The sequence below is a fragment of the Malus sylvestris genome, chromosome 9 (assembly GCF_916048215.2).
Source record: "Malus sylvestris chromosome 9, drMalSylv7.2, whole genome shotgun sequence".
Classification (NCBI taxonomy): domain Eukaryota; kingdom Viridiplantae; phylum Streptophyta; class Magnoliopsida; order Rosales; family Rosaceae; genus Malus; species Malus sylvestris.
Window position 1 is genome coordinate 19,320,707 of NC_062268.1, and position 13,421 is coordinate 19,334,127.

At 35.4% G+C, this 13,421-nt stretch overlaps 1 protein-coding gene across 1 annotated transcript; it reads left to right on the forward strand.

The window, feature by feature from the left end:
• The first annotated feature begins 9,287 nt into the window (after positions 1-9,287).
• LOC126634427 (uncharacterized) lies at positions 9,288-12,308 on the forward strand. The gene is made up of 9 exons (XM_050304945.1): positions 9,288-9,565; positions 10,008-10,084; positions 10,388-10,616; positions 10,747-10,901; positions 10,999-11,044; positions 11,137-11,228; positions 11,369-11,465; positions 11,656-11,712; positions 11,897-12,308. Exons 1-9 carry the CDS (start codon positions 9,392-9,394, stop codon positions 12,020-12,022), a joined length of 1,053 nt encoding a protein of 350 aa, XP_050160902.1. The 5' UTR covers positions 9,288-9,391; the 3' UTR covers positions 12,023-12,308.
• Positions 12,309-13,421: the final 1,113 nt, after the last annotated feature.

Here is a 13,421-nt window from a genome sequence, read left to right on the forward strand (position 1 = left end):
TAAAGATGAAATTAAGCTTTTAAAATCTGATAACTACGATATTCGTACACAGCTCACTAGAGTCAATACCCATCCAGAAGAATCATCCAGTTCTTCTTCTTCCAGTAGTCATTCTGAGTCAGATTCTGACAAACTTTCAGAACACCTAGTTCTGAACCTTCTTCACAAAATTAGGATTCAGAAATGGTATTCTAAGGTAACGATAGTAATCGAAGATTTTCGTTTCGAAACAATAGCATTAATAGATTCAGGCGCAGACTTGAATTGTATTCAAGAAGGATTAATTCCCACTAAGTATTTCCACAAGTCGAAGGAAATTCTTAGTGCTGCTAATGAGTCTCCAATGGAAATCAAATATGAACTTCCCAAAGCGCATGTTTGCCAAGATGAAGTTATTTTCAAAACACCTTTTGTTCTAATCAAGAATTTATCTGACCCTGTCATATTAGGATTACCTTTTATAGCACTCCTATACCCATTCAAAACTCATCACAATAGGATTACCTCAAAAGTCTTAAGACAGAAAGTCACATTTGAGTTCTGCCTGGAAACAGATCTCAAAAAACTTAGACATCTCCAGAAGGATAGCACTTCGAGATCCTTAAACATAATTTCTAATAAGACTAAACACCTTCAATTCTTGAAAGATGATATTCATCATAAAAGAACTGAAGAACAACTCAAAAAAGAGATTGTATCTCAAAAAATCTTTAAATTCGAAGAACAACTTGTTAAGGAAGTATGTTCTGATATTCCAAACGCCTTTTGGCATTGTAAACAACACATTGTAAAATTACCTTATATCAAGGAATTTAATGAATCAAAAATCCCTACTAAGGCCAGACCTATTCAAATGAGTCAAGAAGTAATGGATTTCTGTAAAGCAGAAATACAGGATCTTCTTAAAAAAGGAATTATCCGCAAAAGTAAATCACCATGGTCGTGTCCTGCATTTTATGTTCAGAAAAGTGCAGAACTTGAAAGGGGATCTCCTCGATTAGTTATTAACTATAAACCTTTAAATGAAGTTCTGGAATGGAATCGTTATCCAATCCCCAATAAAAGAGATCTAATAAAAAGGCTTAGTAAAGCAACTATTTTTTCAAAGTTTGATATGAAATCAGGTTTTTGGCAAATTCAAATTCATGAATCTGATAAATATAAAACTGCTTTTGTAACGCCTTTCGGCCATTATGAATGGAATGTTATGCCTTTCGGTTTAAAGAACGCATCATCTGAATTCCAGAATATCATGAATGAGATTTTTAATCAGTATAGCCATTTTACAATTGTTTATATTGATGATGTCCTTGTTTATTCTAAATCTATAGATGAACACTGGAAACATTTACACTTGTTTGCTAGGATCATTAGATCAAATGGATTGGTTATGTCAGCCACTAAGATTAAATTGTTTCAACTTAAGGTTAGATTCTTAGGTTATAATATTCATAGGTCTACCATCCAACCAATTGACCGTGTCATCCAATTTGCAGATAAATTCCCAGATCAGATTACTGAAAAAACCCAGCTTTAACGATTCTTAGGATCTTTGAACTATGTTTCAGAATTTTATCCCCATTTGCGTCAACAATGTAAACCTTTGTTTGATCGCCTTAAGGAGAATCCTCATGGATGGTCTACCATCCATACTTCTCTTGTCAAACAGATAAAAAATCATGTTAAGACTTTGCCCTGTCTTGGCATTCCAACTCCCAACTCTTTTAAGATAGTTGAAACTGACGCCTCTGACGTTGGTTATGGAGGAATCCTCAAACAGCAAACTTCCTTCGGATCACCTGAACAGATTGTTCGTTTCCATTCAGGTGTATGGAATCCTGCTCAAACTAATTATAGTACTATTAAGAAAGAAATACTATCTATTGTATTATGCATTAGTAAATTCCAAGATGATTTATTAAATCAAAAATTTCTTGTTAGAGTCGATTGCAAATCCGCAAAACATGTTTTACAAAAAGATTTTCAAAACATTGCATCAAAACAGATTTTTGCACGATGGCAAGCCATATTATCAATCTTTGATTTTGACATTGAATACATTAAAGGCAGCCATAACTGCATACCAGATTTCCTAAACAGAGAATTTTTGCAGGGGAAGAATGTCTAATAAAAACACAGCTTCTCCACTCGGCAGTAGCCAACAAAGGAGGCTTCCAGCCTCATTACCACCACCAAAACAGGAATCTATTCCTGGTTCCTCGGCCTTAGCCATTACCAACAGATTTACTCCATTAGGATCAACTATAGGAAGTATCCGACCAAACTATCAAACAACATTAGTAAACCAGTATGATCATTTCTCTTCCACCTATACGCAATCGCCATCTCCCTCTGTAAGCTATACCAAAACATCCCCTTATGTTATTAAACCTTCCAAAGAGTATCTCTTCAGTATCCCCTTAAACTACCAAACTCTGAAAACACCTGAGGTCATAGCCAAAAAGATGTTTCCAACCAATTCCCATTTCCAACCAAGTGAATTTCACAAAACCCTCAAATACTATACCACCATACTCAATGAGACTTCATCCGTCACCATAAAACCTATCTTTGATAAAACCCCTGGTAATCAAAATAGAATCCTGTATCATTCTCTTACCATTAATAAATTCTTGTTAGAATCAGAATGGGGCATACCTCTCTTTCAACCCAAACCATTTAAGAGTAATACCTTCCCTAGCCATTCAAACCATTATAATTACTTTGATTACATTCATGCCTGGACTAATATTTTCTTGCACCAGTCAGAAGATTTTAGTCATTCATGGTTTATAACCTTTGATCGAAGTTTCAGATTGAATTTTCCTACATGGTTCCCCATATGGTGGTCAAATCATGGTCTTATCTCCAATCTCATGCCGGATGATTTCATGCAAGTCTTCTCAGACACATTCCAGAAGAAGTTCAATAGAGCAAGATTTGATGAAGGAATTCCTCTGATCGCCTTATTCATGGCAAAGTATAAGGTCCCTTGGATCCTCCGTTGGAACTACGAGATTGAATCCAAGCAAGTCTTTCGACAAAGAATGATCAAGTGGTGGGACAAATTCAACCATCAGAAGATTATTGAAGTTGTGCTCAGAGATTTCCCCGCGGAATCATCTCCATTACCTGCAGTCGCAGCCCCATCAGCTGAAGCTCTACCTGAACCAACCAAGGAAGAAATTAAATCATTATCAGACATTAGTCCTTCTTCCTCCTTCAAGGGCAAGGCCAAATCATCCAAATCTTCGAGCAGTTCGAAAAAGAAGAAGACTTCAAAACTCAAGGCTCTAGCCAAAATCCTCATGAAAGAATTGCAAGAAGAAAATGAAGACAGTTCGGATTCCGATCATTCTTCAGATGCTTCATCCCAATGCGCAGTAGCCACACAAGGAAATATTTTCCCGCCTGATTCTCAAGACCCTTATGAGTTTTGAGTTTTACTTAATAATGTAATAGCTTGTACCCCAATAGGGAACCTTTAATTGTTTGTATGTACACTTAGTAAAAACCCAGTAGGATACTTTGTATAGGATACTCCGTAGATTGTAAATAGCAGCAGTAGCGGCAGAAGAAGACAAAGTCAGCCATAAGTGAAAGCAGCAGCAGCAGCAATCATTTCGGACAAAACTATAGTAGCAGACCGGTTACTATTCATGTTCATGAATAGTAAAATCACTTTTACTATTCATCCATCATTTCATCCACCCTCGTGATTCTACAGTTCTCGACAGCATCTCTTGCTTTCGGTCTCTTTACAGCAATAGCACATGCAGAGCGGGAATCCCGCTTCATCTCAATCATTTAGCCTGCTCTCATCGCCTATATAAGGGCTCTTCAGTTCTCGGTGGAGGAGGCTTCTTTTGGAAGAAAAAACTCTGCGTATTCATTTTTTAACAGAGTCTTCTTATTTGTAATTTCATTTTGAAACACTTGCATTTAATTATCATCAAGGATGCCTGCGAGCTCCAACTCCAGTTTTTAAACCGTCAATAGACGTAGTGCTTGTAAGTCTTATCTGATTTTCAATAAATCTACTTTCAATTACATATCAGCATCATTAATTTTAATTCAATATTTTATTATGAATATTACACCTACTTTCAATTTAGTTTTATTTGTTTATATTCTTATAATTGATTCTATGAATTTACAATTCCCGGTTAATCCTAATATGATATTAATCAAATATTTCGAGTGTCTCATTTCCATATATATTTATGGCTTCCGCACCCATTTGGTATCTATATATATATATATATATATATATTGGTTGTATGTTTAAAAACAAAATTTTCAACAAGCATAGTAAAAAGCTTATTTATCAACTAGCATATGCCCCCACAGTTTGTGTGTGTAGACAATTTTTTATTTTTATTTTTAAAATGAGAAGAAGAGAGGGAGAGAAAGAGAGAATGTGGAAATGTAGGTGATATATTTTTTTTAAATTGTAAAATTTAGTTTGTACAAAATTACTTTATTGTTCATAATTTTATTTTGAGATAAAAGACAAAAATGTCTTTTAATCCTCTTTTAATTGACAAAAAGAGTTTCATTAATATGTTGTTTGAATTTATACCTCATAAACAAAACCCTATGCATCACTTTGCCCCTATTTTGCAACTGAATCACTTATCTTTCGGTAGATTTTTACTTTGTGTCTCACATTATTACAAACTTGCAATTCGTTACTTTCATTAGTTGACTCATTAATTAGCTTTTGATTACGGGATGCTCATTTTATTATTTATAATATTTACTATCAATATCATGGAGAAAAAAAAAGTACCACTAGACTGTAGTACTAAGTGACAACTGTTATAGACAAAGTTAACAAACTAAGATACGATACAAAATAAAGTTAAGGGAGGAGGGTAAGGCGATACAAATGTAAAAATAGAGGATAAAGTGATATAGTTGTAATAATAAAGGATGAAGTGATATTTTCATGAGAAATAGAAACACTTACTTTTTTTTGGTAAAAAAGTATTAATCATTGAAACTCCCTTCTTCACCAAATTTTTTCTCAATAGTCAATCAATATATATGTACGCAATATATATATATATATATATATATATATATGTTTGGACCCAAAATAATACTTTGGAACGAGCCCATGATTGTTCTCAGTCTAGTAAGGAGTATCAGGAATATTCCCACATTGGGCATGGCCTTGTAGAGTTCGGCCAAATCTTATCAGAAGATGGTTACGTCTAGATAAGGGTAAAGTGGTCGAATCCTAGTACAATAAGGATTCCTCAGAAGCTATGGATGCTTCGAGTCAGAAAAGATGCCAAGAGTCAAGGGTTGAATATGAGTGGTTAAAGAGCTTGATTCAGAATCCTATAAGAGTTAGGATTGGTCGAGACTTATTCATATTGGGTTAAGGAGTTCTAGTTCGGGTGAAACTCTACCTCAATCATTAAGGAAATTGGTACTATAAATAGAGAAGGGAGTGCATCATTCAAGCTCCTCCAAATCAATACACAACTGCCCTGCGAAAACAACCTCTCAAAGATCTTGAGATTTTTATTTTCTTTTTTCTTGGCAACACACCTTCATTTTGGATAAACAGCACTGTGGTGGCAACCGGCAACATCTTCAGTTTGGATAAACAGCACTGGAGCTGTAGAATCAGCCGACCAATGAGCACCTTCAATTTGGATAAACAACACTGCTTCGAGACCGACTGATTATCTATCCAAGTCTTGATAAGCAAGGATTTTCGAGTCCTTGTTGGTAGAGGTCATCTCATCAGCTTTCTCGGCAAAGTGAGGTGTTACCAGGTTATGACATTCGGCACACTGAAAGCCGAATACTTATTGAACTTCGCAAAACTAGCAGCCTTATCTTCAGGCTCTAGAACTCGAAAGCCGATACATGTTCCTTCCTCAATCGCAGTCGCGAGATCAAGAAGTCAGCAACATGCCCAACACCACATCAACATTTATTTACTTCCAAGCCAAGCTCGACCTACAAGTTGGCATGCCCTACATTCAATCGAAGAGCGTAGTTAGCTCATTAATTACTCGGCCTGCGCGCCACGTAGGCTAAGTAGTTTTTAGAGTCAACAATATATATATATATATAGGAATAGGATCAAGGGACAAACATTTTAACAAATATTTTTACACTTCTTTGTAACCTTTAGATTTTATAACATTTAATGGACTTGATTAAGAGAGACATGGAAACTTTTATACATTAAATGACTTGGATGATGATGTGGAATAAAACTAGCAATAAATAAAATTAAAATTGAGAAACATACAAACTAGGAGGAATTTTTTTTTATTAAAAAAAAGCCTAAAGAAGGAACGAAAATGGCACGTTTAGGTGCAAGTGTAGAAGCACGATCATCCAATTGCTTCATCCAACCTCAACACTTCAACTTCCTATCACTCACACCGTCAACCTCAGAGATATTAAAGCAGCGGCTAGCAATTTCAGGTTCAAGAAGAATGATTTGAGATTGCAAATAAGGGAAAAATGACATTATGTGTTTGCATCAAACTCTAACTCTAGATCAGGATGAAAATTTGATCAAATATAAATCATGTGAGGTTGAAACCAATGATGCTGCCAAATGCTTGCCTATGCTAGTGCTAACCATTTTTAGTCCTTTTTCTTATGGTTTGGGTTCTTGATCAATTCTAATGTGGTTGATTAGGGTTTAAGGTTTGGTGTTAATGAAAAGATCAAATGGTAGCTTATAATAGTTTTGTTTCAATTGAATCAAAGAAGCATGTGGTGAAATTTGCTGGAATTTTCTCTTCGCCTCCTTCTCATGTTCTTGGTTAGTCCCTGGTTTGGTTTCTATGTGTAGATTGATGTTTTTCTTTTCTTTTCCAGTTTATTGTATTTGTTGTTCTATGGCACTTAAACTAAAAAAAAATCCGTAAATTATTCTCAAAGAAAAACTCTCTCTGCTTGGTATTATTTTTCTTTGTTGTTATAATTAGGGTTCATTGTTTGGTAAAAGGAAAGAAGAGTTTTCATCTTGAAGTTGTAGATCTCATTGGTAAAGAGGGAGATTGAGCTTTCATGTTTTTGTTTTTTTTATTTTTTTAACCTAGATATTTCAAAGCTCGATTATTTCCTTCTTCTTTTTTTCCAATTTTATTGTTATTTGATATTTCTTTTTAATTTAAAGTAGTGGCTTCCTTTTTAGTTATAATCTACATCATGATCCAAGTCATTTAATATTTAAAAGTCTCCAAATCCCTCTTAATCAAGACCATTAGATGTTATAAGATCTAAAGGCTACAAAGGAGGGTAAAAATGTTTGTCCCTTGATATTTAAGTGTGATTGTGTAAATCCTAGATTAGATTTGATTCTGATTATTCTTTCTTATTAGGACTTGCATTCCTTGGAGGAGAAGAATTCTTCCCTTCCTTATTACTATAAATAAAGGCACTTCGTAAGGGAAATAACACATCCTCTACACAACCCAACAAACACATCTCTCATTATTCTCTCTATGTGCTGACGGCCTTTTCTCTCTATGTGGAAACTCCATTTTCCACTTCTTTTTCACTTAACTCCCATATTGAATGCCTAGAAAATAAAACAATATAAATTAGTGCATTTAACCCATTCATATATACAAAATCCAAAGGAAATATATGATAAAAATATATGAAAATGTGCACCCATCACTTAGACTATGGGTTTTGTTCCTACTTGGGTTTTACCATAGCCATTGAGTTTTTTTGTGAGACTTAGTTCCATATGCAAGTTCCTACTTTACTTTGAGACTAGCGTGGTCTCAAAATCAGTGCCGACGAGTCGACTTCCTCAACTCTATAAGATGCCGAATCTACTCGAGTATTTATACACTCAAGGAGGAGTGCTATAAACTTTGTATTTAAGTGTGATTGTGTAAATATTAGATTAGATTTGATTTTAGTCTTTCTTCTCTATTAGGACTTGTATTCCTTGGAGGAGAATTCTTTTCTCCCTTATTACTATAAATAAAGGCACTACGTATGGGGAATAATTCATCGTCTATACAACCTTACAAACACATCTCTACTATTCTCTCTTTATGCTGCTGGGCCTTTCTCTCCCTGTCAGATAAAATAAGCCACAATAATATATAAGATTTAACTAAAACCACCTAACATTGGCGAATATGGAACAAATTATATTGATATAAATGGAGTAGGATTATAAGAGAATAATTTTATTTTTGAGTTTGTTCACCTAATCCTTACATAAAATGACCAAACTAAATTAAATCTCGTATGGCAAACCATCTTTTTCTCATAAGAGCTTTTGTTGGAAGCAGTCAATATAGTCAACATCAGTTGCCTATCTACTTGCGTAGCAGTTGACCATATACAGTTTATCATATTTACGAGTTGCTAAATGCTACGACAAGTCCCTCACAAATTATACATCTTACAATCATATTCGTTTGTCAGACTATTAATCAGAATCATTATGATATAATTATATTTTGCGTAGCGGAATTTAATCGACATTAATCAAACAACATATATGTTATATACAAGATGTTTAAAGAAAATAGTGGTCAATTCCTTTGTTCGTTTGAAGTGCCATGCATACATTTATGTAAGAAAATAAAAAGAATAATAAATCCAAAAAGAATATCCATGTTTTTTTTGTTGGAATTTGAAAAGAAGAAAATTGTCCCCGTGAGGACCATGCTGGCTAGGGGAGGCTCCTTCTAAAATCCTCAACGTCCCTTCAAAATAGTAACAGAAGATTTTGATGGGGGCACAAAATTTGGTTTTGGTGGATATAGTTGATCCCAATAATTAGGCCTACTAATGAGGAGACTTTTGAGGGAGTGGGTTTGTTGTATGACTCTATGAACTACGAGAGGATCACCAACTTCATTTTCCTTCATTCGGGCTCATCACCTTTACATTCTTACTAATAAATCTTCTTCCACTTTACTCCACTAATCTAAAAACAAATTATAGGCGTCTTAGGCCGATTTGTTAAGGCATGATCAATTTGATTTAAGTTTTTCGGATTCCTCTAATTGAACAAAAGAAGAGGCAAAAACTAAAAAATAATTATCAAAAATGGTACATTTATCATTTATCTCAATACAAAATGATCTCATACATTTTTATTTGATATTTTCGCTGAAGGCGTAAACTTATATTTACATCTTATTGAATAAATACTATCGTTTTTTCAAAAAAAATAAAAATTGTGGCCTAAAGTACATAAATTCCCAAAATTTGTGTATTTTTCAAAAAATAGTATTAAAATACAAACACCAAAAAACGGCTCCTTTCTGAAGGCGTCAGCAAAAGCGGATGTATAAAAAGCACAGAAGCGGAGGGAGCGAAAACATAACGGAAAAACGAAAAATCAAATTGGAAGGCTCCAAGCTTTGTGATTTTCATGATTAAGATCCCGATTCGCAGAATGGCCGAATTGGAGAGCGTCGGAGAGTATCGTATCGGACTCGACGAGTCGTATCGGTATCTCCCGTCGGTCTACTTAGCCTTCTTGACAATCTGGTTCGTCTCGGCCTGCTCCTGGACCTTCAACACCTACAAAAACCGCCATCTCCAGGTCCCTTTTTCCTCCATATCCATTCCCATTGTTTTTTAAATGTAATGTGAATTTGTTTTCTGGGTTATTTTATCTGGTAATGTTGGTAATTTGAATGTATAATTTGGGTTTTAGGAGAATATTTGAGCGTGTTTTCTACTGTGCTCTGTTTGGTCTAAAAAATAAACAATCACATTTCAAAATTTATTTTACGTTGTTTGTGAAAGACGTTTAATTTATCTCAATGGATCAGTTTCCAGGCAACAAAACAATGGGTATTTCTATTTTTTTATTGGGCAATCGGTTTCAGTGTTTCTCTTTCTTCTGTTTGGTTGCTGAGAAATTTTTGTATATGATCATGAAGAGAAACAGGTACATATATATGTGTATATCTATACTTATTTATTCGTTTGTTTGCATTTGTTATAACTGTTGTGTTTCCTTTGTTGTTGAACTAGAGCAGACGAATAATTTGCAATGGACGCTCGCATCCGTTCCGTTGATTAAAGCCTTGCAACTCACATTGTCTTTCCTCTTTTGGTAAGTTCTTTTATCTTGAGGAAATGGAATGTAGATGCTGTTCATTGTAAGGGGATTCAAACAATCAATCGAAGAATTCCGCAACTCTCCATAATCTCAGAACCTAAAATGATGTTGCTTATTTGTCGACGCCTAAATTTCTGAGGCCAATTTATTAGAGAGCTCTATAGGAAATTGTATGTCTCATATGCTTTTGTTACGTGTATTGGTGAGGAAGTCGAGCACATTTGGTCTTCCTTGTCATGAATAGTCTACCGCTGTTTCCTCGATCAAACATACTAATTTTGAAGAATCACATTATAGGTATTCGTGTTTTCATCTTCAAATATGCTCCCTGTGGATGTCATTTGGGGTGTACGTTACCGGAGTGATATTTCAGACAGCTTCTTTTGTGTCGTTTTTACTCATCTCTCATGGTTACTGCATCATGTGTGAGCGTCTTTCAGTGACTGAGCGGCGTACTACTGCTTCCCTTGGCTGTTTCATTTACTTGACTCTTGTCGGATACAGGGCTTCTGTACCTTATTTCTCTGTAAGTTTCTTTCTTTGACTAGCTAAAAAGCATTACAGTGGTAAATAGGCAGGAGCTATTACCTTTCTTTTTAAAAGTTTTTAGTTACTTATCCCGTGCGTACTAATTTTCCGTTACTGCCTTGATTCAGGTCTTGCTGCTGCTTAACTATTTAATCTCATTCTATGTGATATTTCACCATATATCGCAAAATCTTTTAGTATTGCGCCACCAATTAAGCTTCATAGATGACGAGGATGTTCGTGCAATGCATGATGCAGTCTATACGAAGTACATCATGTTCAAGTATGTGTTTCACATTTTTACGTTCATACTCCCATTTTAAAAGAGAGGACATCACATTTTTGAACCTCATATGCTGTATATTCTGATGTCGATCCAGAAAGTTTCAAGGTGCAATGCAGATAGTAGCCATGGCAGAGACTGTGGTATGGTATATCTTGACTTTATTGATTATAATTGCATATACAAATAGCAATATATAGACAGTAGTTGAGAGAACTAACGTTCTGGTTCTCAGATATACATTAACATGGACGACGCATCAGAAAATTACTGGATACGCTTGTTAGTTCGAGAATGGGCAGAGTTCTGCATCTTTGTTTACATCGGGTATGTTTACCTTCTTGGTTCTGTGAATGTTCCTTTCACGGGAACAGACATGGTTATGGATTTTTTTTGGAAGACCCTTGCTTTTACTTGGTTCACCTTCCCCCTGTTTGTTGTTGTAACTCCACGACTGTATCTTGCAGGTGGACTTTTAGGTCAAGGGACTTGGCACCGCGATTTTCTATTATGCCGGCACTGAAATCTAAAGGGGAACTAGTGGTGCCTCCCGTTTATAGCATCGTAAGTTATTTTCGGTAATTGCACACACTGCGTAAAATTAATGTTGAAGAATTTGTGTCAACTTACGCATACTGTCCCTCTAAAAAGGTCAAGGCCAATGAGGAAGGAAACAAGAAACTAAGAAGTAGAAGTGGAATTTCCATATTTACTTTCCCCTCTTTTCTGACATTCCCTACTCGTGCCAATGCAGGAAATGGATGCAGAAACTTTCAGAGATTTCACTAAGCATGAATGGCACATCGGAGTGGTGAGCAATAGGAGCACAAACTAATTTTACACGACAGCTGATGCCTGTTAATTCTTCGTATAAGGGCCTTAGTTTTCTGGAAACTTGCTCGTCCCCGCTCAGTCTTATTCGAAATCATACTTTACGCATTGCAAACGTGTTCATTGATTAAATCATCTAACTAAAAATGTCTGAACTACTGCAGCCAACTTCACCTTCTTGTGCCAAAAGCACTAAGGATTCCGTCTTGGTAATAATTCAGCATCCTCACGCACATAGAATGACTGCGGCCGGAGAATCCTCTCAAAGCCAAGACCAGAAACCAGTGTAGCACTTCTCCGTTTCGACTACAGATGCCATAACTGCTTCCTTGACATGCAAGTAACTGATAGAGTAGTTCAACATCAGCTCGTTGTCGCTTTAGCTGTTTTGTTGGTGATTTGAGGCAACAGCTATTTTGTGTAGAAAAGTATGGTTGAAAGGGGGGCAGCAGCCAACATATACTTGTAAATAAATACAACCAACGAATCAAAAATTGTATAAATCGGCCAAAAATTACAAAACAAATTGTATCCTGTTTACTCTTCGTTGATTTCTATTGCATTACTATTTGTATGCTTTCCCTCCGTGTGAGGAGGATTAGATTTTGGCAATTTTGAGACTTGCCACAAGTCACTACTCATCCAGATTAACGTGCCCCGGTATATATCATGTCGTGGTTGGAAGAGACTTTTAAAATGTCATTGTTTATATATTACGTGATGAGAGAGATAGACACATAATTGTATACAATTGGTGATATGACATATTTTATCGTGTCAACCCAAGAATATTTACTATCATTATTTTTTTATTTTACATTTCTTTTTACATTTTAGTTGCTTACGAGGATCCTTTATGTTGCAAATTTTATTTTTATGGTAATCTTTATTTATGTTGGTTTTCCTTCTGTTTTTTGTTTATTGGTCGAATTATGTTGCTATTTCATTCCAAACGACTTGTCGTTTATTATTTTAAACGACAACTCGCAGTTCTCCTTCTCCATCTTCAAGACCTCAACCCTCTGCGGCTCTGTAAATCTCTCACACGCTAGCAATGTAACACAGAGGGACCAAAGAGAGTGGTTGATTGGGTTCGTATGAGAAATGATTCAAAATCCATCTCTGTTTGCGTAACATCCCTTTTCGACTCTCTACCACCAAGATTGGATTTTTCACCCTCCAGCTTTCACAATGAGTGCAGGTTTTCTCTCTCTCTCTCCCCCCCCCCCTCTCTCTCTCTCTAAAATTGATATTTACTGGGTGTGATTAGATTATTGAAAGATAATGGAAAACCCAGTTGGAAGATTTGATTTTGATTAGTATGTTTTGGCTGGAAGTGATAATTAATAGGAATTTGTTGAAACTTGTATGAATGCAGAAAAAAAAAGAGGGTCTCTTAATGATTTAGTTGGAGATTTTTTGTGTTTAACTGATTGCCCTTTTTGGAAATGAACACATTAATTCCATATCATGTTTGGTTATTTGAATTCAAGGATGCCGGTGAAAGTAGCTCTTCTTAGGCCAAAGTTGTGGCACATTTTAGATGTTCTAACAGATGGCTTTTCGAGTTTTCGTATTATGAAGTTGTGAAATTTGAGTATGATGGGTTTGGATTGATACTTTGTGATTGTATTTTAACGTAAAAGTAGCCTCTTATTGCCTGAAACCGAAAAAGGACGTGTTGCCCAA